Source organism: Phallusia mammillata, chromosome 1, assembly GCF_965637545.1.
Source record: "Phallusia mammillata chromosome 1, kaPhaMamm4.hap1.1, whole genome shotgun sequence".
In the NCBI taxonomy this organism is placed as follows: domain Eukaryota; kingdom Metazoa; phylum Chordata; class Ascidiacea; order Phlebobranchia; family Ascidiidae; genus Phallusia; species Phallusia mammillata.
Genome location: NC_137252.1, coordinates 23,279,876 through 23,306,353, shown reverse-complemented (window position 1 = coordinate 23,306,353; position 26,478 = coordinate 23,279,876). Strand labels below are relative to the sequence as shown.

The 26,478-nt window shown below is 36.5% G+C and overlaps 2 protein-coding genes and 1 long non-coding RNA gene across 5 annotated transcripts; 1 reads left to right on the top strand and 2 right to left on the bottom strand.

Annotated features, from left to right (window-relative positions):
* Positions 1 to 1,608: 1,608 nt before the first annotated feature.
* Positions 1,609 to 2,579, bottom strand: LOC145235534 (uncharacterized). Of its 2 annotated transcripts, none has more exons than XR_013861929.1 (4): positions 2,500 to 2,579; positions 2,148 to 2,313; positions 1,925 to 1,979; positions 1,609 to 1,694 (listed from the first exon to the last, which is right to left on the bottom strand). It is a non-coding gene; the product is annotated as an uncharacterized LOC145235534 (long non-coding RNA). The 2 variants fall into 2 exon arrangements; XR_013861930.1 differs by having other exon boundaries at positions 1,915 to 1,979; positions 2,500 to 2,578.
* Positions 2,580 to 6,339: 3,760 nt separating this feature from the next.
* On the top strand, positions 6,340 to 8,640 carry LOC145221914 (uncharacterized). The gene has a single exon (XM_080088062.1). It carries the CDS (start codon positions 6,345 to 6,347, stop codon positions 7,305 to 7,307), a length of 963 nt encoding a protein of 320 aa, XP_079944188.1. The 5' UTR covers positions 6,340 to 6,344; the 3' UTR covers positions 7,308 to 8,640.
* Positions 8,641 to 13,683: 5,043 nt separating this feature from the next.
* Positions 13,684 to 22,816, bottom strand: LOC145221930 (uncharacterized). Of its 2 annotated transcripts, XR_013859286.1 has the most exons (8): positions 22,565 to 22,816; positions 22,425 to 22,463; positions 21,775 to 21,877; positions 21,297 to 21,355; positions 15,961 to 15,976; positions 15,880 to 15,910; positions 15,425 to 15,516; positions 15,140 to 15,278 (listed from the first exon to the last, which is right to left on the bottom strand). XR_013859286.1 is itself a non-coding variant. In XM_080088063.1 (7 exons), exons 1-7 carry the CDS (start codon positions 22,580 to 22,582, stop codon positions 15,203 to 15,205), a joined length of 342 nt encoding a protein of 113 aa, XP_079944189.1. In that variant the 5' UTR covers positions 22,583 to 22,816; the 3' UTR covers positions 13,684 to 15,202. The 2 variants fall into 2 exon arrangements, 1 of the variants encoding a protein (XP_079944189.1); XM_080088063.1 differs by lacking the exon at positions 15,425 to 15,516 and having other exon boundaries at positions 13,684 to 15,278.
* Between the last annotated feature and the right edge of the window lie 3,662 nt (positions 22,817 to 26,478).

The following is a 26,478-nucleotide window of genomic DNA, read 5'->3' as shown; positions in this document are numbered from 1 at the left end:
AGTGCATTAGCAAGATTCTTTTAAAGTTTGATAAGGCAAGGTAGATGATGAGTAGAATTAAACTAAAATGAATAAAAATTTGAACCGGTTTAAAAACCGCAAACCGGTTCGGACCGAATAATTTGCCCAAATCGGACCAAAACCCGAACCCGAAAATATACATTTTTGAAAACCTAAACCGAATCCGATCCCTTAAAACAAAACGAAATAAACCCGAACCGAACCTGAACCCGTAAGACAAGCGGTTCGACTCTCTGGTTTTATCTAGCGGCAGAAACGAAACTTATTTATTGACAATGTTTTGCAAAGTATACAATGTGCATGTTTACGTCGAATGTTGCTGATCTGCGACAGTAAATCTTTGTGGATTTGTGCAATCCAAGCATTATGTCCAACACGCTGTCATGCGGTAAAATTTATGAGAAGTTCCACCGCTGACCAGTTGACGCTCATGTTCCGACTAAAAGAGAAATGGTTTTGTTTGTTACCAATTGACCGACATGACTTTAACTTGTAACATTTTTTAAGTTGTTTATGGATGGCATACGGCTTGTAATGCAAATTTAGTCTTAGTGAATTCGTTATTATTATTTTTTTATTATGACTATGGGTCCCCTTCCCTAAAAGGGTCTTATATTGATTTACTGTGTTTGTTTTTCTTCCCAAAGTTTGTCCAACTCGTTTCGTCATGAAACGTTTAATGGATTTTGATGAAGCTTACACAGATGATAGATATAGTCAGAAGATAATCCATTTGTTTTGTTTGATACGGTAGCCAAAGTATTTACTCTAGCTCCATAAAATGGGTAAAATTTTAAACAATGTCTGATTTGGATGAAATTTGAACAGTTTGTTGATTTTGGCAGTTGTAGGTGTCCATTATTTCGTTTCACCGTGTAGCCCTTATATTTACCCTACAGACCCGCTAAAATAGGCGAATGTTTTAACATATTTGAGTTAAATGACATTTTGACAGTTTGTATAATGCCATTTTGAGATGTCAGTGTTTCACGCTATTTAGGTCTACAAACTTATAACAATGTCTGAATTGCATGCGATTTGGATAGTTCGTAAATATATAACATGAATATTTAAGTTTTAAGGCACACTAACAATCATTGTGTTTGATAATGTTCTTATGGTTATTTGTTTACACTTTTGCGGTTGTGGGGACTGCCTGCAGAAATAAATCAAAGTTAAAACAACCTTGGCTAAATATACCCAAAATAAAATAAGCATAGGGAATATATTACCTTTGCAAAATCTAGTTTTTTATCATACTTTTTTATTTGGTTATTTTTATTAACCAAGAACATATGTCATGACAGTTAATAAGCCATTTCTGTCATTAGACACATGGCTTAATATTTTCATCACCAATCTTTTTTAAATTTGTTTAAAGTAAACGCTCCCAGTTCTGCCTAATTTGTTTCTAATTGTTGTTGCCCACGGCAATACTGCGCTTTTTAGGCGATTGATCGTTTTGGCGGCATTTTGTTTGAAAAAGTAGCTTTGCAAGTTCCATTATAAACATGATGCTTTCGTTCAATTTTTTTTACTAAAAAATCATTTGGAAGAAAAAACATTGAACAGTATACACACAAATAAGCCTTTTTTGTGATTTTATTGTCGAACAAATTATAGCAAGAACGGTGAAATTTCATGTAAGCCTATTTGTCGACATTGATGAGTTTCTGCAAACAAAACAGAATTTTATCAGACATGAACCAAAAGTGTTCACAATAAACTTCAATAATACGATGTAGCCTAATCTATGAACAATCCAAAATTAAAGAACATAACAAACACCCAAAGATTTGGAAGTTTTTTCCAAATTAATGTTGCGAACAGTTTTAAAGGTTTTCTTACTTTTTAAAACAAAAGTAATCAAAGTGGTAATTTTACAAAACTTACATTTATTTACTCATCCATTTCTTCAAGCTCTTCTGGCACGTCATCTTCAAACATTTCAGCCGATTCTAAATGAAAACAAATCGTATATAAGTTCAACTGCATGCTGTTTACTTTAAGAAAGCCAGGATTTAACACATTTATCAGGTGAATTTAGTCAGTTCTTGACGACATATAACTTTCAAGAGCGAAAATTTCAGATGCAATTTTTTTCAAACTTTTATCTAATTACAAACCCTCATCTCCGCGGCGATAAAAAAATCGTCGTCTGAAGAAGCGTCGTCGTCTCCACCACCAAAATCGCCTGTATCGTCTTCGGTATATGATCCGTTTCGCATCGGTGGTCTCGGATGCAAGAAGGACGAGTCCCAAGAGAAGGGTGAGGAGCAAGAGCTTGTTCATCTGTAAAAATATACAATGTTGACAATTTATGTCAAAACTACCATACAGAAACGTCGACCCAGAGCTAAAAAATGAAAACTACTTCAGCAGTAGACTAAACCAAATCAACACCTCTGACCCTAATCTTTCAACTATCCAAGCATTTATAATCCCACCGAAAAGATAGCAATATAACACAACACTCACCTTATTTCTTTGTGTGGTTTTACAAAGCAAATGATAACTTCATGTACTTTCGTTGCCTCCTTTATAGCAAATCAAAACATATGTTTTGGAAATTTTAAAACTTAATAACTTCCTATGTGTTATCTTCGTGCGGTCAGTTATGTTGCGGAGGAAAGGAAAGCAAATGAGTGATATCTATGGACGGATGCAAAAACATCTGGTCCGAATGTGGACTCATGATATCTCAACAAAAGCCGAGCTTCTTTTTTACCAATACACATGGTTGTATTTAGCCTACTTCATTATGTAAGAGGCTGCGTAGGCTACTAGTGCGTTGTACTGCAGGAATTTGTGTTCCATATCCAGAGTTAACAACACAATGATGTAAATATAAGGCATTGTAATGCATTGTAACTTTAAGCTAAGCACTTTCTGTTCAAACATGAGCAAAATTGTTTCTAAAGTATTGTTGCGAAAATAATTACCGTAAGAGCATTTTTTGATACATAATTCGCCCCCCAAAAAACTACATTTATTTGATAAACTCTTATAACTTACAGGCATGGACTTAAATGGGAGCGTGAATAAGGCCAATCACAAAGTATTTTGCTGGTTGAAAATAACTGAACAACTGTAATAATACAATTTGGTTACTTAAATCCTAACCCAGTTTATGTAAAGTGTGGCCAATTATTAAACGGCACCAAATACATTCTTGTGATTGCAATTCTGGCTGATAATAAAATATTTAAATAAGGGGTTGGAATTTCCCTATTGCACGATTAGGTAAATGTTTCTTATACAGTTTTTAAGGAATCAAGTCAAGTTTTATAGGGTAATTAAATTTCTCTACTAGGCTATTAATTAGAAATTTCACTTATATCGAGGGGGTATAAAACATAAATGAATAGGCATTTAACAGGTTTTATCAAGTTTTGACGCGACTCTAATGCTGTCAGCTTTAAAAACGTGAAATGACTTTATGTTCCTGCAGACCTTACTGCTACTCGAGGTGAGATTACTCAAACTTAATAAAATGCTGGCACAGCAGTTTCGCTATGTGGTGATTACACAGTTTTTCGCTTTTAGGTACGCAGTCTATAAAACGTGACAACTCAGATTAGCACAAAAAAGGCAAAATTGTTTTCCCGCCTTAATCAATAAATCGTGACAAAAGAGTCACTACTTTTAGGAATGTGATTTTGCGCGGCCTAGTACACTATCTTATGTAAACGTTTTAAGCAACACGTTTGAACATTAGGCCCCGATGAAAAACCTGTTGCTTTTAAGCATATTGTATTAAAAAATTTCGCCTATTTAGCAGATTGGTGTTGTAAAACAACCGACGTTTCGAGATTATTTTACGATATCAATTTCCTGAAAGGGCAATGAATTGTTAATTCGGCGCCAAATTGCAAAAAAATCTTACTATGTAATCATTCAAGTAATGTTTAAACTTTAACAAAGCCGTCATCAAAACAACATATCAAAAACTTATTTTGAGTACTGTTTAGCTGCATATTTATTTTTAAAATAGGAGCTGACTTTTCCACTGAAATGGCAGTTAAACTTAATCACGTCCGCCTTAATTGTTCCAAATTCGTACGGACCTTGTTTATAGGGATCAGGATGTGTCATTTCCTTATACAGCTTCTGTTGTCTAAAACATTTGGTCCAGGTTATGCACAATAAAATCACATCGCATGAAACCAAGAAACTACATCATTCGTCACCACCAAATGTTAAACGGATACAATTTGTTAGTTTATTTATCAACAGACCATATCAATAATTAAAGTACTTGCAAATTTAATAGTGATCAAATGGTCCTATCAAAGTAATGAAGAATAAGAATGCTACTTTTGTTGGGGTTTAAAATATTGGCCAATTACTGGATACAATTTTTTTGACTGATTGTTACAATCTTCTTTTTTCAAAAAACTCGCTTTGAGGCAAAATTTGTGTGCGTAGGCTACAAATAGTAAACAGTCTTGAAAGCCAGCAACTTATTAGAAAGTAATGGAACAATGTAAGTCCTAACCGAGCGGTTCTAAAACTGGAGTCCGCGGCCCTTTAGGGATCCGTGAGGCAATTTTGGGGGGACCGCAAAAATTTTTATTTGAAGTACTGTCTAGCTGTATGTTTATTTTTAAAATGGTGGCAAGCTTTTGAAACGTAAAATTTTAATAAAATTCCAAGCCACTGTCATGTTGCACAGTCACTGTCCTTACTGACGACCACGCAAAATACGGGATACAACAACCAGAGTGCTTACAAACAGTTTTTCTTTGTTTTCGAACGCGCTTGCCTATTATCTGAACAAGATACGATTACAAGAGGATTTCAACAGCTTGACGGGAATGTCAAAGCAAAAAAGTCCATGATCAGGTTACAGGGTAAATAAAAACGAAACAAATCCGTAAATGATATAAAGAGCGGTGCCTTGATCCCTTTGCGCATGTTTTAATGTAGGCTACTTTCTTTATTTGTCGTTATTTTTCAAGATTAGTAAATGTTATTATTAGTATGAATTAGTTTTAGCAATACAGGTGTAGATGTATGGAGAGACTTGAAGAAACATTTTTTAATGTAATATTTAGAATGTTTTGCTTTTCTGAGTGGTAATAACTGATAAACCGGTTTGTTTAACAGTATCTACGGCGTAAGGGTACAACAATTAAACACCAAGGGTCTTAAAATTCTCTTAATAAAATATAAACCAGAAGGTTACAAAAGAGTGCAACGAAATGGTGAAAAGACGGCCTCAAAACAACAAAGTCAAGTGGTACCGTTTCAAGTAAGTGGCTAGTTTTTTTTTACATCGAAACGCATATTTAGCACTCAAGCCAAACGATAACGACATATAATCACACACACATAATTATAGTACAGCAGGTATAGAAAGGTTTTAGGAAAATGTAGGTTGCTAAAAAATTAAATCAAGAAATTTATACAGCACATATAGTTATTGATAGAAGAGCATCGGTAGATTGACATAAGCGAATTTTATCCTATTGTTCCGCTTCACAAAATCAAACAATCCGTTCTTCTGTATTTCACGCGAATATGAATTAAACTGTGGTTGCGCGGGCTAAACCGTTTTTTTAAGAAATGGATTTATTACCGTTCTTCGAAAACTTTCGTTACTTGCACAAAATCTTCAAAATACAAGGACAACGGCGTGAAACGGTCCAGGTTAAGCACAAAATCTGTCTTATCCACACAACCGCTACGGATACCAAGCAGATTGACAAAAAGTGTAAACCCGACGCCAGATCTAAGTCGACAAAACGCTGTATCACATCATAGGTGGAAAGCTGATTACTTTACACACAAACAAACCCACAAAGTCTTGCCAAGTCACAAATCCTTGGACGCTAACAATTTTGACAACCACATGCAGGAGCACACCACGGGCCAGCGTGCCGAACAGTTCAACTCTAACGTAAAGAAATCCAAGGAAAAAGAAAATCAGGATCAGCGGAAGCACGTGATTCCTAAGCAGAAACATACTGCGACTGAACGACTCGGATCGAGAGACATTCCCGAAAGAAAAAATGGAAACCGCGCAAACTGAACTAGGAAATAATAATATGTTTGAGCCTCAAGCACTAAACAAGGCCACAATTGAAAATGTTACTGGAAAATGTTTTCCAATAAGTGATCAATTGAAATCAAAAGAACAAAGCTCAAGTCACTCCAGTGAGAAGGAAAATGACTCTATAAAAGGCAACGTTAGCAAACCATTAGGTGATCATAAAATCACAAAGAAACATAATACAACACAATTACAGCACAGTTTTCGTGTAGAAACGACAGAAAATGAAACAGGCGATACAAACCTACCAACAATAGCAGAAACAAACATGTTAGTAATCTCCCAAAACGAGGGCTCTCAGAATAACTCCGGTGACACTAAAGAGGAAAAAAAGATAGAATTATCCAGTCAACACGAAGAAAGCACCATACATATAGACCGCAACGAGGATGAAAGTAAGAATAACGTACCGCAACAGAGTCATCATTCGAGACAATCTTGCGAAAAAATGAAAACACACACCCCAACTTCAACAAAACTAGCCGCAATCAACGAAACAAGCGTCACAAAACACCAAGATGTTGTTGAAGATACACACAGACAGAAAGGCAAAACAATCGACGAGAAAACGGAACTTGCCGAAAAAGACACAAGTTCAAATACAGAACACAAACACAAGCTCAGAAAAGTTGAATCTGGAGAGAAACTTGTTAAGTTTTTGAATGCAACCACAAGGATCGAGGAGAATGAACTACTTAAAAACGAAATAGAAAGTTCAGAACAAACAGCATTGGTGAAAAGTTACAGAGAACCGCAAAAAACTAAAGATATTATTGACAGTTACACGAAACTAATACAAGATAAAGAGTTCAAGGAAGCACGCAAAATTAGAGAAACTTTGGCCATGCTGTTTCAGTACAAAATGAATATTAGTACTGATGATTTGGAAAAGTTTGCCTACAAGCTTGTGAGGAGGAGGCGTTACTTCGACGCAATTGTCTATGTTCAAATTTGCTCAAGTTTGCTAGAGAAAATAGCAAGCCCAAAACAACATGTCACCTGGATGCAAAGATGCTCATGGATAATTCAGAAAACATCAGAAGCAATGATGAAGAAGCAGCCACACCAGAAATCACTTATGAGCAGTCACGTAATACCAATTATGCATGATATACTTAAACACATCAAAGCAGTCAAAAATGTGAGCAAACACGTAAAACTAAGCAATGGTGCCTACATCACATTGAGTACAGTCAGTTTTTGGTTGGTGATTTTCAAGGTCGTGAAGTGACATTGAAGGAGATATTGGAACTCTTGGACAGAACATATGGAAGAGATGCACTCAAACAACTGGTGTATGGTTACACTTTAAACAATTTAGGCTATACTTATTACAGCACAGGGCGGTTTGGTGAAGCTATTGAGGTATTCACTAAAGCGGTAGAAGCAAAAAAACTTGCAGTGGATTTTGACAGCGAAAAAAAGCACAACAAAGAGATAGAGATGTGTATAGATCAACTGCAGGAACTGAAAGATAATCTTCGTTGCTTAAAATTCCTGGTGGAAACGGTATGTTGTTTCTTGTTTGTCGCTTAGTATGGTTGTGTGTGAAACACAATGAGACTGACATAGTACGCCTGACCCAGTGTAGACTTCATACCGAATCAAACCGGTCTTCCAAGTATTGCCACATGGCAAGGCACAGGTTAGAAAAATCTAGCCTGGGTTGGGATTCGAACCTACAAAAGGAGTCTATCTTGGACTCTACCAACTGGCTACACAGGCTTCATGGTGAGTCCACTGAAAGTTGAATTTCAATCACTGTTGCCTGCCTTGTTTGTTGCACATTTCAGCTTTGTAATACGAGATCATCAGTTCGACCATTGATTGGTGAAGGTGAACATTCACACGAACTGGGATCAGCACAGCAGCGGTCAGATTTTCTATCCTGTCCCTTGCCATATGTGAGTGCTTGGGGGGCGGCTTGATTCAGTACAAAACTTTTAATGAACCTGGTGTACAATGATTTATAAGTAGTGTTCGCTGGTCTGCATAAACGCTTCAGAGCTGTACCAGTATGTGTATATGTTCACCTTAGATCAGGGGTTCCCAACCTTTTTACGATCTCGTACCACTTGGACGCTCTGCACTGCCAAGCGTACCACTTCTTGCAGAACAACCAATTTCATCGAATCATATTTTATTCAGAAGAATAATATTGGCCTACTAAAAAAACACTAAAGCACCACAACTGGATTGAATGAGATTTTTGTTTACTGTAAACAAAATTGAAGTTGTGAAACCGGGCTTTTGTGAAAAAAAAAACGGAAGCTACTCGCGTACCACCTAAAAAACCTTTGTGTACCAGTGGTTGGGAACCCCTGCCTTAGATGAATAATGAGACTTTGGTTGACTTTTCTAGCTACCACCTAGTGCAGTGGTTCCCAACCTTTTTTTGATGCGACCCAAATCCTTCCCAAAATTTTGTTTTGTGGATTCTCGCGACCCATGGATACGCATTCTTATTATTTCGGTTGAAATTTTGCCTATATATCAGGTATGCTTTTCGAAAATTATTACGCCAGTTTGGAAAATTTAAAAATCAAACAAACACTATTCGTTGTTTCGACAAAACATTTCCATTAAGCGCGAACCTTTGAGTCGGCTCAAAGCATCATCAGCCAATATGACGTCACAAACAGAATTAACCATTATTACGCCAAGTTGTCTTGACATTATTTTGGAGCAACAATTTAAAACAGTTTGTTACATCATAGACAAAATAATATTACAATTATGCGCAAACAATGCCCTTTTTTGTTGAAACAATAGGGCATTACTCGGTAGAGGAGAATCATACATTCAACATCAAATTACACTACATTTACCTAATTGAATGATACTAATACGCAGTTTGGGAAGCACTATTAAGCCTATATAGGAAATGTGAAACCGAAACAAGTTCCTGTGGCTAATTAGATGCCCAACCTTGCTCTCGAGATCACAAAAAGCACAAACAATCGCCAGTCAACACAATAAATTCAAACACTTTATCTGCTTGTAAGATAAAGTTAGCCGAGTTTCACAGTTCTTGTAAGCTTACATATTCATACAATCAGTGATGTTGAACTCGCCCCAGTTGAAGAATCCTGATTTAAAGCCAGTGGCGGCTCGTGCCTAAAATTTGTGGGGGTGCTGCCCCCACAAATTTTAGCCTTTACTGAACATATATAAGTTGGCAATATATTGAAAAGCTACATTTCTAGTTTTCTAGCCATTTGTTTTGTGTAGAAAAACAAGTAATACAAATCTTAACTAGCAACTCCATTGTGACGTAATTTTTGTTACGCAATAATGTACACGAGTGTAAACAGCAGACGGCATCATTTGTGTATTTTGTTTACTTGCACAGCGACGGGCCAAACACAATAACGTTCAGTAATAATGTGAAAAACAAAAACACACGTGGCACAGCTTCGAAACGAAGCGGTTGTAAATACGGTAAAACACAACAGGAATATAGAAAAAATAGATATAAATGAGTCGAAAAAGGTCGAAGTATTTCAGTTCGACAACAAAAATTGTCATGTTTCATTTAAGTAAATTTAGTCACAGTCAGCGTTTTCAACATATTCTATGACACTTCACAGATTATTGTCACACAAAAAAACTAGCCATACAGCTTTTTATTGGTATCATAACTAACAAATTTAACAACCACATTACATTGGTTTCAGAACTTGTTCATTTAAACATCTTTCTTGAATTTTTGTGTACAGACTATTAATTGTATTTTAGTTTCTTAACTGCTATAATTGCTGCTTGCTGGCAAATAGCTTATAAAACACTTATTATAAAAAGTGCAAAACGCCTTCAAGCTTTAAAATTTACAACACTCTCACTTAAATTTAAACCATATTTTTAAATCTTGTGCTTCCTTTTTCCAACGAAAATGAATTACGAAGTTATAGTTTGGGCATGATAATTGATAGCTTTTTCCTTGATTTCCAAATGACAATTAAGAAACTTTTTTCTATTTAGAGCTAGCACTGCAAGTGCAAGTCTTTTGGAAATATTGGTGTTCCTCAGAAAAATTGGCATCTTTTTCAGTGTTATAAAGAACTGTTTTGCCTTTGAAGAAATCATGGAAAGAGCAAAAAAGGATTTTTCATCCTAGTAATTTAATTTGTCAAAACATCATCTCTAGATTAATTATTTTCAAAGTAATCATAAACATCAGATCTACAGAAACATTTTCATTTGAGTAACTAGCTTTTCTTTGTCAACAATAGGATGTGCTTGGTGTCACTACTATCTTGTCTGTATAATGTTCATTCTTAAGAAACACTTCCTGTGAAGCAATTTAGCAGCTACTGGTTAGACAAACAGTACATGTCCATTATATCAATACACATGATTGCACTTGATTGCAAATACTGTCCACATGGTGTGTTAAGAAATCCACACTTTAAATTGTCTTCACTCTTTTTTTTTGTCTTCATTTCAAAATTCCTGTTGCTTGCAGTTGTTTGTTCTGCATTTGATATTGCCTGAATTTCAGTGAGGCATTTAACTTCACAGTCACAAATTTAATTTTTCTTTGGTAGCATTATAGGAACTAAAACTGAGTATTTCTTGTTGTTGCTTATTCCTGCATGACATTGGAGTAGCAGATGTTTTGTCCCATACTTTCACAAATCTTTTTAATTCAGTTATTTATTATAAAGCTTAATTGTGACTTTTAAAGGTGTTAGATGACCTTTTTTTCTGTTTCAAGGTGTTAGATACACTTTTTTAATTCAATGATAACTGTAAAAACTGAAACTCACTTACAGTCATCTTAAAAAGTCACGACTAACAGTCAAACAATAAATTTAATGATAGCAAAATAATTATTTAACTGCACTCACTGTCGAACTTAAAAACACAGTACACGGGTTTGGCTTTGGAGCTCACTGACGCGAAGCAGACCACACAACTAGCGTTACGTCACGGGAGGGGCTGCGCGAGCCACAGCCCCCTCTCGCCTATTACGCCCGGCATGTAGCTTTTCCAAGTGCGCATGCGCACAACTGAAAACGTCATGAAACGTCACGAAACTGGAGCTGCAGCTCCGCCATAGATAACTTATCATTATTTTGATTTTTTTTTTAATTTTTTTTTAAATAATACAACATTTTTACTAATTTTATTTTAATAAATGCCGATTAATGCCATAAAAGTTATTCTTAGTATACACTGATCAAACATAAAAACTATATGTAAAGATTGTTTTGTATAACAACTTGGAATAGGAATGTCAAGTCAAAATACTGGGGGTGCTGCAGCTCCGCAGCCCCCTCGCACGAGCCGCCCCTGTTTAAAGCCTTGGGGAAAAAACGCCACGAAACGAAGACAAAGAGTAAATCTCTTATTGTCACAAAAACAGGCGACCCAACAGAATCTTCAGGCGACCCAACTTTGGGTCGCGACCCATAGGTTGGGAACCACGTACTGGTATAGGCTACCCGGTTCAAGCTTAACTTTTTGGCCGCGATTCTCCCCATTAGCTCTGACCAAAATTGGCTAAGACCGGCTGCATTTGCATTTATGACAGATGTGTCCGGAACTTAGGTAATTTTTACCTTGTCTATGTCCTGTACCTGTGACAAAACTAATTAAGTAGCCCTGGTCTAAGAGGCACGTATTGCGTTGGTCGTACTACGTACCTCTATAGCAGGGGCGGGCAACTTCTCCAGTCGGCGGGACTGATATGGGAAAATGAAGCACTTGGCGGGCCGGATTCCCGAATCGATACATTAATCGCGTATTTATCCAGTGATTTAAAACGGATTTTTGACCACCTAAACGTCCTAAACCAAATACAATTACAATAAAGTCCAAACAATCTAACAGATATAACATAAAATTATTCACCACAGCAAATTTAATGCATACACCACAGACTTAGATACTGCTGAAACACTAACTAGGCTACACGTGTGGAAACAAAGGAAGCCGTGAAAGCAGGTCACACACAAGGTTGGCGGTTATGTTGTAACAATAGATGTATGATGCAATGGTAACAACGGCGGGAAAGTTTTTTGCTATTGGGGAGCTGTCCGTTACAACTATAATTTGACGTAGTAAGCAAGTAGTGTGGGATTGTGGCAGACTGTGGCCGCGGGCCACATTATCATGTAATACCAGAAAGTGTCTGCGGGCAACTCAAAATCCCGTCGCGGGCCGGATCCGGCCCGCGGGCCGTATGTTGGCCATCCCTGCTCTATAGTCTATGCCAGGGGTGGCCAACTTGCCAGTCGTTAAGATCGACAAAAAGTTTTCTCAATTGTACACGATCAACTGATCAGTCGTAATTTAGGCTGCCACTAACACAAAACAATAACGCAAAGATCAACAATTGCCACATATTATAGGTACTAGTTTTATTGGCAAGCATCATCTAGTTTTACAACAATAAAACGTCGCATATGTATATAGGTTTTATCTAAGCAGTCAGTGGGAACTTTTAAAGTTTTAAATCTCCCCAACCAATAGCAATTAACTGCTTCGTTAACACAAACTGTGACGACAAACAGTGCAGTTGTTACGACATAATCTGGTGCCAAAATAACAATTGTTACGCAACAAACAAAGTGACAATTACATAATTACTGTCTTATTGCACATTTGTGTGTTGTGTCAAAATGTCAGAAATGCAATTTTATATTATTTAATTTGTTTTTTAATCAATAAGCTGTTGATTAGTAGTGGAGAATTTAGTGGCGATCGACCAGTCGATCGCGATCGACGTTTTGGCCATACCTGGTCTATGCGAAGGGCGTATCGTACGACCATACTGTTCCAAATGTCAAAAAACAAAGGTCCGCCCAGTAATTACATGGCCATGCCAATGAACAAACTCTTAAATTAGGTCTTTCTGCCTAGAGCCACTTACTGTCATGGCGTAACATCAACAATGTGCAAAATCAAACCTGGCGTATCATTAAATCGTTTGCTATTAAGCTGAACTTGTAGGACGAAGTATTGCGAGTGAAAGGCTGTGTGGATGGAGCAGCAACGCGGAGTTGCGTTACAAGGGCAAACCAGAACAAACCAATTTGTGTGACGACTTTGGCAGGGCTGCATTGTACGCCCGTACATTTTATTGCTATAGCCTGTATGCTTAACCTCGACGCTGGCATTTTACTGATCGTAAACTATGATTTTAAAGTGCTTATAGTCAACCCGCGCTTGCCAACTGGTAATCTGTAGTAGCTTGGACTGATCAAAGTTGTGTACTTAATTTCTTAACTGTGTGTTTGTCAGGCGTTTGTTTGGTGTCGCTGTGACTTGTTTCGATTTTCATTTGTGTCGTTTTTAAAAACCGCGTTTTTTTAACTTAAACAAAAAACTGTCACTCGCGCTGGCAGTTTTTGCCGACTCTGCACTACAGGTGCGACGCTACAATTGTATTCAGCTTGGATCGCGAGTCCTATTAGTGATATTTACGTAAATCAAAAAAAATTGGAAACCGCTGTCCTAGTCCTGGGAAATTGTCTATGCGGGCTGAAGTGTCGGTAAAATGTGGGGTGGTCTTAATGAACGAAAATGCTCCGGGAATCGACGCCTATGATTCCAACCACAGGTCGCTCGGGATTTACGGGAATAAATTATCAGTCAATAAATACAAATGAACTGTTGCCAGCTTCGTTCGACACGACAAGCATGAAACGTAAAAGCAAAACCTCAAAAAATCGTCAATGATTGAAAGCTCACATGCAGTTGAGTAAATGAGGACTTTAACCATCCAACATTTAAGAGCAAAAAAATACAAACCACACATACCTAAAGGACGAACAAACATTGCCGCACACGAAAACAAAGTGATATCTTTTTCCGTGTCGAGTTTATGGTCCTAATGTTTTTGAGAAAAAAAATACAAACATTTTACGAAGCAACTAGTGTTTATGCGTTTCGCAATAAAACAAAGAGCAGAAGGCAATACTCACAACAATAAGTGATACTTGAACAAACAACAAGCGTCTAAAAAGTTTGGACAGTGTTAGGTAAAAGTTTGCACTCAATGAGGAAGCTTTCTCGCAAGGGCTGTCCCCGTTTGAATTGACGTGGCGTCATACTTCCGTCGATTCAAATTAGCTAGACTTACGCTTGAACTAAAACGAGTCAACTCAAGTCCGGACAAGCATCAACCAGTCCGTTGTACTAATATTTGTTCGTTTCGAAGAGAATAAGTCATACTAGTTGGAAAGTTGATCTCACATGTAATAGTTGGACGTGTATCAAGCGACATTCATGACAAGCTAAAGTACGAATGATGAAAGTCGACTAAACATAAGTTTTTAAGCAGCGAGGTATAACTGAACTTTTTATGTTCTATCATCATAATTATTTGAGTTCGTGACAGACGGAGGGTTTGCGATTAAAGCACAAATATATTGGTATTTTATGTCATTGAAGTTAATCACGTAAGCAGAAAAACATGTTACGGTTTAATACGTAATACTCGCATGAATTCATAGACGCCGTGCCTTACCCAATGCCGTGTTTTGATTACAAATTTAACTTTAATGGACAAAAATAAATACACTGTGATACTGATATCAGTTACTTTCGCCGACTAGAATGTAAAATTTACCCCTTTTATTTTTTAGCAAATGAACAGCCTTACGTAAATTAAAACATTAAAAAAATGAAACAAATGACGTCATCAAGAGAAAGCATTGGCGCGAATATCACGTGGTCGCGTCTAATATTCATGTTCCCTAACTGAAAGAATACACTTGATGCTGATCGTATGACGCTCTTTTTGAGTAGTTTTGAGCAAAGTAAACGAGGATGACAAACAACAACAAAGAATGTTCGTGCTGGGGGCTAATCGCATTGGCAAAGGTGTGTATTGTTGTACGTTTGACGGACGTTAATAGCATTTCTTGGAGCAACTTTATGGACTAGTATGACGGAAAAGATATACCGTTGTACTACATAAGACCAAACAAATCGCATACATTGTTGATTAGGAACAAAACATACACAACGCTTTTTGCAGAAAAACAAACACTAAAAAAATAAGAGGTTTAACCGAATATTGTTCAAAATATATAAAAGATATGATAAACAAACTACCGGTTTTTACTTTTTAATGTTTTAAAAGCAGGGCGGCAGGAATAAATTCAGTTTTTACATTTACTTTGCAGGTGGTGCATAAAAACATTTGCTGCTGCTTTGGCAGATCAGATCAAGGAAATGCAGCATCACAACCCTTGGTAAGAACAAAACATTGCAATAAAACTTGTTATAATTAGCTTATCATTGCTAGCTTTTTACAATATTGGTATATAAAACATTTTAGCAACATCTAATAACATCCCACAATTGAAAAGGTCAAAAAGCTTGAAACTTGCTTACATATAAGGCAGCTATATTTCGGACAGCGCTAGATAGAATTGAGCAATGGCCTAGACTTGGTCTCTTAAGGGGCTCTGACTAGAACTTGTTACCTAAGAAAAGTAGGTGATGTTTATTTTAGAAGAGTACATGATGTTTATTTTCTCTGTTATTATTGTATGTTGCAACCATGGTTTTGTCAATCTGAATTTCTCCTCTTAAGGCTAGTGTCGCTTTCGAAGTGTTAAGTTTGTGAACAAGCAAAGATTGGCAGTAAAAGTTTAGCTTGCCATAATTCAAATAATGAATTTAACTAAACTTAAAAACAGTAAGTTTGCCATCCTCAGAAAAAAAACTGCATGCAACAAGTTTTATTTATGTTCTTGAAAGAACTATTTTGTTTATTTGATTCACAGTTTAAGGAAATTGTAAAATCATGGTCTTAGTAACCCAAATTTAAAGCCCAAAATACTTACAGTATTGTCACTGAGTAGCAGTTCGATTTCATCTTTTGTTTTGTAAAAAGATGACTTAAAATCCTCAGCTCTCCATACACAAAGGATGCCATGACTTCTGCACAATTAAAAAATTATGTTAATTTTCCTTGCTGCAAAGGTAGGTTACTAAGAACATGGCAGGCAAAGTTTATCGTTTTGGGGCTACTGTACCTTAAAAGCGTTAAAGAAAGGGTGGGCAACCTGCGGCCTGAGGGCCAAATGCGACCCTTCATTAAAGGTTGTGCGGCCCGCAGAGACTCACGGATTTTAAATGAACTGACAAACAAGTCCAACTATTATATATATTTGAGAAGATTAATGCGCCCGATGCTATTTTTCTGTGACCAGGCAATATGTGGCTAGAATCAAATGCGAATTTTACTTGTAGTTAAGCATATTTGGTAAGCAACAAAGTAAAATCACCTTGTGTTACACACAGGTGTGACCCATGATCTAATCATGGTAATTGTATTTGGCCCCAGAGTAACAAAGGTTGCACACCCTGCGTTCAAGCATGATTGACAACCAATGACATAGTTTTGTATATTTTAATAACTAAGCAATGTTTAACTTATATAAAAAGATGCACCAGTTAAAAATTCAAAGGTTAAAACTGTATATTTTGTCAGTGGCCATGTTAAAAGAGCCATATCAGTGATCAGTAAAGTGCAAAATATGGACATAAAAATTGACTCATGCCTAATTAGGAGCAATGTTATGATTTTATTGTTGTTTGATTCAAACCCAACACAAACATGAGTTTGCATTCAAGTCAAGTATTGACATATTATGGTGAAGAACAAGCTCAGATTAAAATGCAAGCCTCAAGATTAGAGCTGCAAACTGTAAACGATAAAGCATAAAAAAATAAAAAAAAAGCTGAGAAAGAGGCGACAGCACTATTGGAAGCAGAGAATAATCACCAGAAGATAACTCTTGATGCTCAAATGCAGCTGTCTCCCAAACAAACAAGAAAATGATTTCAAAATCATTAAAGCTGAGGAATTTGGATTTAACACTTCAAGAAACAACAATTTCCTAAGCCCATGGTTGTCAGTTGATTCAGCAGGGCTGGTACCCCAGTCATCAAGGAGACAAGTTTTGTACATTCGTCTGTCACCCAGATTGTATTTGAACTTTGACGAATATATTCCAGAAACTTCCACTTCACTTACAGGCAAAGATTGTGTCACTGGCAGACCGTCTGTATAAGTCTACAGGTCATGTGACTTTTTCCCACTTGGCTTTATTTGTGATCACAGTAAAAGAAAGTAATAACATGTTTGCCCAGTCCCCGCTTTAAGAAAACCAAAAAAAATGTTTGAAATGTACAAGACTCCACAGCATCATTAGAAAGTGTGTGTTTGCCAACTACATTCACTAGAGCTGACAAGAAAGCTCCACAGCCTTGCACTATTTGCAAGAAACCACGCCCTCTTTAGGTTTATCCTGACTTTAGGAAGAAAAATGTTCCTAATCATGGATTGAAGGCCAACACACTCTGTTTTAATTGCTTTTTCAATCACCATATGGTCCATGCATAGATTTGTGATCAAAGGTGCAATTTGCCACATCACACCATGTTACATCATGAGAAGCGAAGCTTAATACAAGCATTTATGCATTCAACTGTAGCAGAACCAAGCACATCTCACTCGCTTGTGCCTACAATCCTCCGCACCTTCAGACTTGGTGCCTTGTGTTTGAAGGCAATTCCTGTTTATGTCTAGGAATAAGATCTGGGTGGTGCAGCAAGCTCGTTTTTTAGGATAAAGGTGTTATCTTTTGCACAACTAATTTAAGAAGCAGGTTAAATCTACAAGGGTGAAGAGTATGCCAAAAAATCACCACTTAGGTGGAAGCAAGCTTCATCAGGGTCATGAAGTATCGGTTATGGTGCAAAATATTGAAGAACACAACCTCATACTTATTACCAAGGTAAACTGTTGGACAGCATTTCTACCGCTGTGGAAGTTATCTGACAATCTCATCTGAGAGGCTTGAGTTTCCTGGATTTGGCCGATAAAAAAGTGGACATTCACATTGTGGCCAACAGCCATCTCACTTAGTCCAAGATATGTGATATGGTTGGGAAGGCCGGCCGAACATGAACTACACATGCGACCTTTTAGCATATTTACAATCAAACCTTTATTGCCAAATGCCTGGAAGACATTCTGTATTCTCTTGAGGACAAGCAAGCGTTGCACATCATGGAGTTGCCATACAATCGACTAACAGCTGGAGGAAGACTTAAGTTTCAAAAAGCAGTTGACTTCGATCTATATTTGTGGTGCCAGTGGAATACCAAGTGGCATGCCAGGCGATGTACCAAAAAAAGCTGGTAATGAAAGTGGTGGACTTCAAAGAGGTTACTGAATTTGCCTGGGTGGACTATTTTTAATCTCATTCAAGACATTTAGAAAACTACATATAATGCAGTGTCCGAGAGTTTTTTTCCAATGTTGTTAATGGGACTTGTGCTTTGCTTTGCACTGATTACATCGCGTAGTTTTGTTTTTATGGTTTTATTGTGCTGGTGAACACTGACCTTAAACATTGTAAAAATATGTCGCTGATGCCTCTGACATTTTTTAATCAGAGTGTTACGGACAGTGTTGCTTGTGTTAACAAACAGACCATTTTTTGTCTTTGGCGCGCTTGGCTCCATGTAAAAAGCAAGCATGTAATCAATACCTTTTTAATATGGCAGTTCTGTTGCACTTTACATTGTCTGTTGCATTGGAAAGTTAAGTGAGTGCTGCAGTTGTTCGAAAATTAAAACATGAAATCTGTCATGTCATTAATATAATAGTTTTCATGAATTCCATTTAAATGTAGAATTAAACACCAAAGGCCACATTTTTTGGAAACCCGACCCGGTACATAATTACATCAATGTGATTTGAATTTGGATGCATGTTCGATACATGATATGTGACAAGGAGATTTCAAAACAAATCTAAATTTCCTTATACCTGAGAGTTAAAAGTGAACCAAAACAAGTTTAGAGGCCATAGCATATTTCATTTATATTAACAGGCATATGGTGGTTTGACATTTTAACTTTCTCTCCCATGTTTTCCTTCCCTTGCAATGCACCTACCAACAAAGCATAAAACTCCTAGATCATGTTTTGTATATTTTACGTTTTGGGGCTTGTGGATGACCGCAGGGTCATTCAGGTCAACTTTGGATAAACTATAAATGTGGCTTTCCAATATACTTCCATTTTATATATTCAATATCCTATTTACCATACACATCATTCAAACTACACATACAATTGTTTTTGCAAACAAAAACGAATGGGTCCCCCACACCTGCATGTTTGTGTGGATTTATGGTAAACAAATGTTGCAGTTATTGTTAGATTCTTAAAGACAAATTGTTAGAAAGCATTAAACCAACTTTTAAAAAGTTTTGTCCGTATTATTTTTGCATTTTTATTGTGATATAATTCCAAAAACAGTACAAAAGAACGAAAAAAAAACTTTCAATTTAATCTCTTGCTTTGGCCTTGATATTGTCGTCCAAGGTCAGTTTTTAGAAAGCCTTAACAGTTTATTACAGACACTATAAATTCAAAAAACCATTATACATAACAAATTGTTTTTCACTTAACTTTGTTTCAAAAAATGAGTACCATTGACCTGTAGTAACCTCTCAGGTTGCATACACCAAACGACCTTTAATGACCTTTTGACACCGTTTTCAATAGCACGCAGTCCTTAGTGTTCAACAATACTGTTTTGCCTAATTTGTACATGACTTAAGTATTGATTCTTTAATTGATTTGTCAAAAATAAAGAAGCTCTGTTATGACGATAAATCATTCTTAACTGTGTTTGTAATACCTGCAAGCTGACCTTTAGTGACCTGTTGTCATGCCGCGACCAGGCTGACAAGGATAATTTATAGACAATATATTATGGCTTTCGAAAAAGTCAAGTTTATTTTTTTATCTTAATGTTGATCAACAAAGATTTGCTTGACATTTACAAAACCCAAGCATGTTTAACCAGTTTAAATCACGTCTTAGGTGTAAAACCTTCACCAAATTTAAAAATAACTTAATAAAACGGCATGCCATTGCTGCACAAATGCAGCTTATTTCTAATCACCAAAAATACAGTCAAGTAAAATGTCTGTCCGACGTCAAGCTAAGCCCTCCCGCTCTGCTTTAAACCGCCTTAAACGCAAACCAGTGAGTTACTCCCTTGGGACTTCTATCTGACTGACAGTGTACACTTATTATGGGCTGTAAAGGTAACCATTTGGCTGATTAAGACAAAATTTTCAATACTAAACAAGCAACATACTACAAACAATTGTTTAAAATTTCAGCGCATTAGGTCTAGCATTTCTGGCCTAAAACTAAAACCGATTATTTCAGGGTTTAAGGGGTGAAAATGGGTAAATCCAATAAAGAGTTCTTTAGAATACCTTACATTGCACCAACCAACAAAGCATGAAACTCCTAGATTATGTACTTTAGTCAGACTAAGTCAGCACAGCCGTTTTAAAAATTTTACGTTTTGGAGGCATGTGGGTGAACCGCTGGGTCAATCCGGGCCAAACTTCAGGCGGATCAAATTTGTAGTGATGGGACGAGTACCCGGTACTCGGTATCGATGGTATCGACCGATTGCAGTGGTATCGATAGTCGTACTCGGTATCGAAATATTTTGTCTCAGTTTTCGATACCAACATGCGAGTACCGAAGGCCGATTCACACCATAAAAATACGGGCAACTTTATGCCAATATTTGCTTTGGACAGCACAAAATTGGAAAAAAGTTCCGCCAGTTTACAAATATCTTTTTCGCTATTATGTGGAGATTACATCTTTCAGCATGTGTGTGCACGCCCGTACCCCGACCATGGCAGTAAAATTAGCCAGTAATATACAACTAAGTACAACACTACACTTAAGTACTAGGTATCGAAGGTATATGCATGTGGTACTCGTACTCGGTATCGGTACTCACTTCAAAACCTGGTATCATCCCATCACTATAAATTTGGATCAATAGCTAACATCTGTGTAAATTTGAATAAGTTTAAAGCACTCTTTCCTGACCAAATTGGTGGAAGAAACCAGCATTAGACAAACAAAAGAAAAACTGACAAAAAATATGTGGGAGGGGGGACCCATAATAATAATAAAGTAGCTTGGGGGAGGGACTCAAAATAAAAATAAAGTAAAGGCATGCAAGACCCAGGCCTGTGTAGTTTTAAGCCCCTTTACTTGATATAGATGTCTTGAACATTTTCATGTTATAGTGTTTAGTGTTTTTTGTAAAGTTTAGTATTAAAGTCAAAATGTTTTGAAACATTGTGCTTTCATAACTAAACAAACAAGATTGCCCAAAATTAACACCAACTGCTCCTACCTGGCTAGTTTTGATTTGCAAAAATTGCTTGAAGAATGGCTTGCTAAGAAAATTCACATCTGCAACAAAAGTAATATATATATTCAAGCAACCCACAGTAAAGTGAAACAAGGCACTTAACCAGACTAAAAACTTGTCTTAAGTAACCCACAAGTAGGCCTACCATTCGTCCTCTTTTTGGAGGACATGTCCTCCCTTCTAACAAAAAACAAGTTGTCCTCTGAGGACAAGAAAAAGTACCCAAATGTCCTCTTTTTTAAAGAATTACTGATTTACCAAATACATAAGTAACAATTATGCCTTTGAAAACAGCCAAATACATCTTCCGCTTATTTTTTAAAGAACACAAGTGGATTTTACATTTTTTTCAATAAACAAGGTTATTTTACTGTAGTGCTGTAATAAACGTTAAACTTTATCCGAACTAAGATTCAATACCGTCTAATTTCAAAGGCTTTAATTTTTTGGGGGTCCTTACAGTATTTTTTCATGTTCTTTTCAACAATGTGTCCTCTCTTTTGGGGCTGGAAATATGGTAGGCCTACCCACAAGGCATCATTAGTATCTGAAAACATACAGTGCTAAAGAATCATATGCAAGTAAAATCTTAAAGCACCAACTAGAGTAATAAAAAAACCTGCTGACAGTAAATTTAACAGGACCTACTGTTACAGTTAAAACACACAGCAGCAAAAGCGTAAAAAACTCACAATCTGTGGCGCAGGGCAAAAAAAAGCCGGAAAGTAGTGATGTACTGACAAACCAGCAAAAAAACAAAGTGACTGTTATAGGTCTAACACAACTAAGTGTGACTACTGCCTGGGAAAGGTGAAACTTTAGCGGCAATGCACATTAAAAATCACTGTTTCAGGAGAAAAGAAGAAAGAAATGTGCCCAGTATGCTCTAGGGGCGAACTAAAACAAAAAATACACACAATAAGAGGTGTTGCATTTACTTTTTGTTGAAGATATGTGACATAATTTTTCTCGAGAATTTTTTAATCGAGACTTGATTTTTTTGACATTTCTTGTAAATTTCTAGACAAGATTTTTTTTGTGACAGTGAGAATAAGAAAACAAGCCCCAACAAGGGTAAATTCTAGTATTATTTCAATTACAAATCCTCACCCAACCAGAGTAGCTCTTACTGTCGGCGCTTTCAAAAGTCTGCAAAATTATCATTTTCGTAAAAGCATATTCAAGTCCTTTACAACTTGCTGCACTGTGATAACATGCAGTCACATATATAAATTTTTGGTAAAAAATACCTTTAGTATCTTGGCCATCACTAGAAAGCTCCTTTTCAATCTCGTCTTTGTACACACTGTATGCTAAAGGCGACAATTCCAGAACCTCAAAAAGTTGATCATGTTTCTTTGAACATAGGTAGCTTGCTTGCAACAACTTAAAAGAAACTTGGGTGCCCGCAAAATAAAAACATTGAGCAAAAGAAGATAAATTTTATCTTCACGCCAGCAATCCAGCATGTCTTATTGTCTTGCTAATTTTATTTGGTGATGTAATTTATATCGGATGAGGCAACTGCATTTACCCGTCATTAACCTTTCATTATACTGTTTCGAGGGTTTGGGAACTTTGTTGTGCAAAGCCACACGATTTGCTTACGCCGTAATGCATACTACAATAAACATACTTTGATTTACGTAGTTGTATTTTAGTAATTTTGAGAGATATTTACTGAAAGTAATATGCATTTCTTATTTTCCGAAACAAGAAGCAAATGGCTTTTTTTATCGAAACCTTAAACTTCCATTCAAAAGTCTAAAACGCCGAGCATAATTAACATGCTAAACCATATGATGCTAAAATGTACATTTAGATCTAACACTGTATGTTGTGTTTCTAAATTCATCTTTTCCAAATTTAAATTCATTTTCTGCACCAAAACTTAGCCTATTTATCGAAATCAGAACAGCTCTTTTGTCCAAGTTGTCTTTGGAGCAAGGTGCGTTAACCGCCGCACACATTTCCACGTTCCTTCTGACTCTTTTAATTATTGTGCTATAATTCATTTCAGATGGTGGCATTGGGCGAGAGAGAAAGGATTGCAACAGACAATATCCGAGCAGAAAACTACAACCCGAGTAATAGAGGTAATTAAATCTTAACATGACTCAATATTCGGGTACTTTGTTTTCAGATATCATTCTACTGAATATGGAGATCTTTGTATGCAAGAGGATTGTAGTAAATTTATTCCTATTATACTTTAAAGTAAAAGGTCATTAGCCTATAGCTCAACATGATGTAGTTGTAGTCTAATCCGTCGAAACCAGTAGCCTAGTGGATTTAATTTTTTTGTCAGTCGGTTTTATCACAAAAGTCATATTATTCAGCCAGTTCTGTTACAAAAAGTCCATTGACAGTAACCAGTAATGCTAAGCGGTTCGCTGATCTCATAAAAATTCGTGAGACGGTTCTATAGAACCGGTGCGAACTGACTGAATCCCACCATTAGTCGAAACAAAAGAATTGCTGATGCAATTACATAAACCCTGTCTTGCAAGAAACATTACCCGATAACTAAGAGTGGCCTGTAAGGGAAATGTATGCACAAGTTTAAATCGCAAGATATTGTTCAAATCGACATAGGCTATATGCGATCAGGATTTTTAATTCCGCTGACCGAGATTTAAGTTTTCGCCGAGATTTAAGTTAATTTGATTTCAACACTTAAACAAAAATTATCCAGCCAATTAGGCGATGCACATAGAAGTTGGAACTGAGCAACATTCTAGCGTTGCCTTCATCAAACACACACTTATTAAGTCAATTGAATTTCACTTTTGCAAACTTTAAAATTTAGATCGGCGAAGTTTGAAGTGCGATCGCCGAATTTTATTTTAATACCTGATCCGGATTTATATATGTCGGTTTATTATTTAGCGTTTTAATTTTAACGCGCGCAGCCGTACAAGACAAGTCTTATCCAACGAGCAAAACACGTCAGGGACGGGGACCCATAGTGTTCAAACCAACACCTATTAAAAATCCAAAATGCCTGTCAAATGGCGACAAAAGGCTTTATAGTTATTTCGTTGTTGTTATTTAGACTCTTTAACAGAGATGTACCGAATATTCGGCTTGCCGAGTTTATTCGGCTGAATCGGCCAATTTCGCAAAGATTCGGTTTCGGACGAATAATTTGTTGTGATTCGGTCAAAACCGAATCTTTTACGAACACACATTTAAAGCGTTAAATGTGCCTTTTCTGCTTAGTAAGGTACCACGCAATCTTTCCAACTACACCATAACAAAAATCGCGTAAAGTTTTATATTTTGTAACACATCATCGTTTTTCCTGCTGTAGACAAAAAATCAGCAATAAATTGGCAGGTTGGCAATCATGCTTGCGGCAATTTTAAACACTTCAGAACTGAAATGAGGACGAAATACAACTATTCTGCACTAATTGCCTGGTATAGATAAACTTATGTTTTCATGTCAAACGCGTACCTTACGGCTGCGCCTGACGTTCTGAATGATTCGGCCGAATTTATTCGACAAAACCGCCGAATATTCGGTTTTGGCCGAATCGAAATTTAGCCGATTCGGTACATCACTTCTCTTTAATCTCCAATGTTGTGAATAAATGTTATAATTCGGGATTCCAACAACATTGGACGTTTAAGGTGGAAGTGTATGTGCATTTCGGACAGAATAAAGTGCTCAAATCTGTTTAAGGAGCAATATGGGCGAGCAATGATTTAAAATTTAAGGTCCCCAAAGTTTTTGATGACCTGGCAGTGTTTTAGTATTTTTAATGCATTGAGGATCAAATTTGTTGGGATTGCCTAGTAATACTTAAAATGTTAACATGGCAGAAATAGGCAAATATCTAGTAGCCACACTTGTAGTTTTGTACGATTTCGACAAAATACTTTCTAGATTAACGTATAAAGGAGACCTCGGGGACCTGACTTGGTGGGCTGCTTCTGGTCCACATACCGTACTTTAAAAAACCACTATATTGCACAAACAACATAGCACAGACAACCAGTAAGAGATTAATATTGTGACACAAATTCCCCTCTATACAAATTACAAAATTTCCCCCTAGTGAGGTCTTCCCCCCTGGTTGGGTACCACTGGGACATACTATTATTACGTTTACTAAACATAAAATTCGCATTTGACTTTGTAGTATAACAATCTATTTCCATTCTAAATTTTGCGACATATAAAATTTAAATATGGCATAAAACGTCAAAATCTAGTTTTGGGTCAAAATCGCTCCCTAGAAAGAATTTCTGAATTCGCCCTTAATTGGTGCTAATCTTTCGTGCCTCGATCACGATTGTAGCGTTCACGTGCCTGTTTTTCTTTTTTCTGAATCATGTTTTTGTATCGTAACCCACTGAGTGTATGCTTACACCGCTGTAGCATATTGTTTTGTTTTTGGAATGACTAACCAGTATTTAGTTTTAGTGTGAAAAAAGTGATTGAAAAAAGCGTCACACCTAAAAGTAACCTGTCTTCCTTTTTTCTTTAGTTTTCTCCGCTCCGAAGATGATGGTTGCCCCCAGAGGGATTCCACCGACTGGTGACGTGCTTAATAGTTAGGATTGGGAGCGAAGTTTGGATTTGTCGCAACTAAACAGACATTGGAACTTTTGAATTTTCGCATTAACACAAAAACAAAAATAGGAAAAAAACATTTTCTTACTCATGTGTTTTGTTGTACAGGCGTTTTCGTCCACCAGGTTGCATATTTAACAAAAATGTCGTTCAACTGGTGTTAATGTTAAACAAAAATACTAAGGTACCTGAAGGTATATAGGCCCGGAAGGTAATAAGGCCCACTGCCAATATTTTTTTATGTGCAAGAAAAAATGCTTCCATTTTGATGCTATTTTAAAATATATATGTACTTAAAATGATTTACAAAGTTTTGGACCTGCAAGTTATATGTAATTGTTATCATGACCAATCCAAATTAAGAAGTGTTTATTTTCAACTTTTTATTATTTTTTGTTCAAATTGGTAACAAAAATGAAAAGGTTGTGTTGTCGAAATGAAAACTTATTAAGATATATTAGTAATGGCGTCCTTTTAGTTTAATTGAAGCATTATCCGGTCTGGAAAAAAGAATTACTTCAAATAAACTTTATTACGGTTTTGTTTTTCAGCCATTGCTTGCAATAAGGCCCAACAATTTTTT

What these genes read in the sequence shown, in the direction of transcription:
- LOC145221914 (XM_080088062.1), top strand. Translation starts at nt 6,345, where the DNA reads ATGTTAGTAATCTCCCAAAACGAGGGCTCTCAGAATAACTCCGGTGAC.
- LOC145221930 (XM_080088063.1), bottom strand. An exon ending in GTAAGAGCTACTCTGGTTGG is followed by an intron (nt 21,878 to 22,424) that starts GTGAGGATTTGT and finishes ATGATTCTTTAG; the next exon opens with CACTGTATGTTTTCAGATAC. An exon ending in AAAGAACATGAAAAAATACT is followed by an intron (nt 21,356 to 21,774) that starts GTAAGGACCCCC and finishes CTTTTGTTGCAG; the next exon opens with ATGTGAATTTTCTTAGCAAG.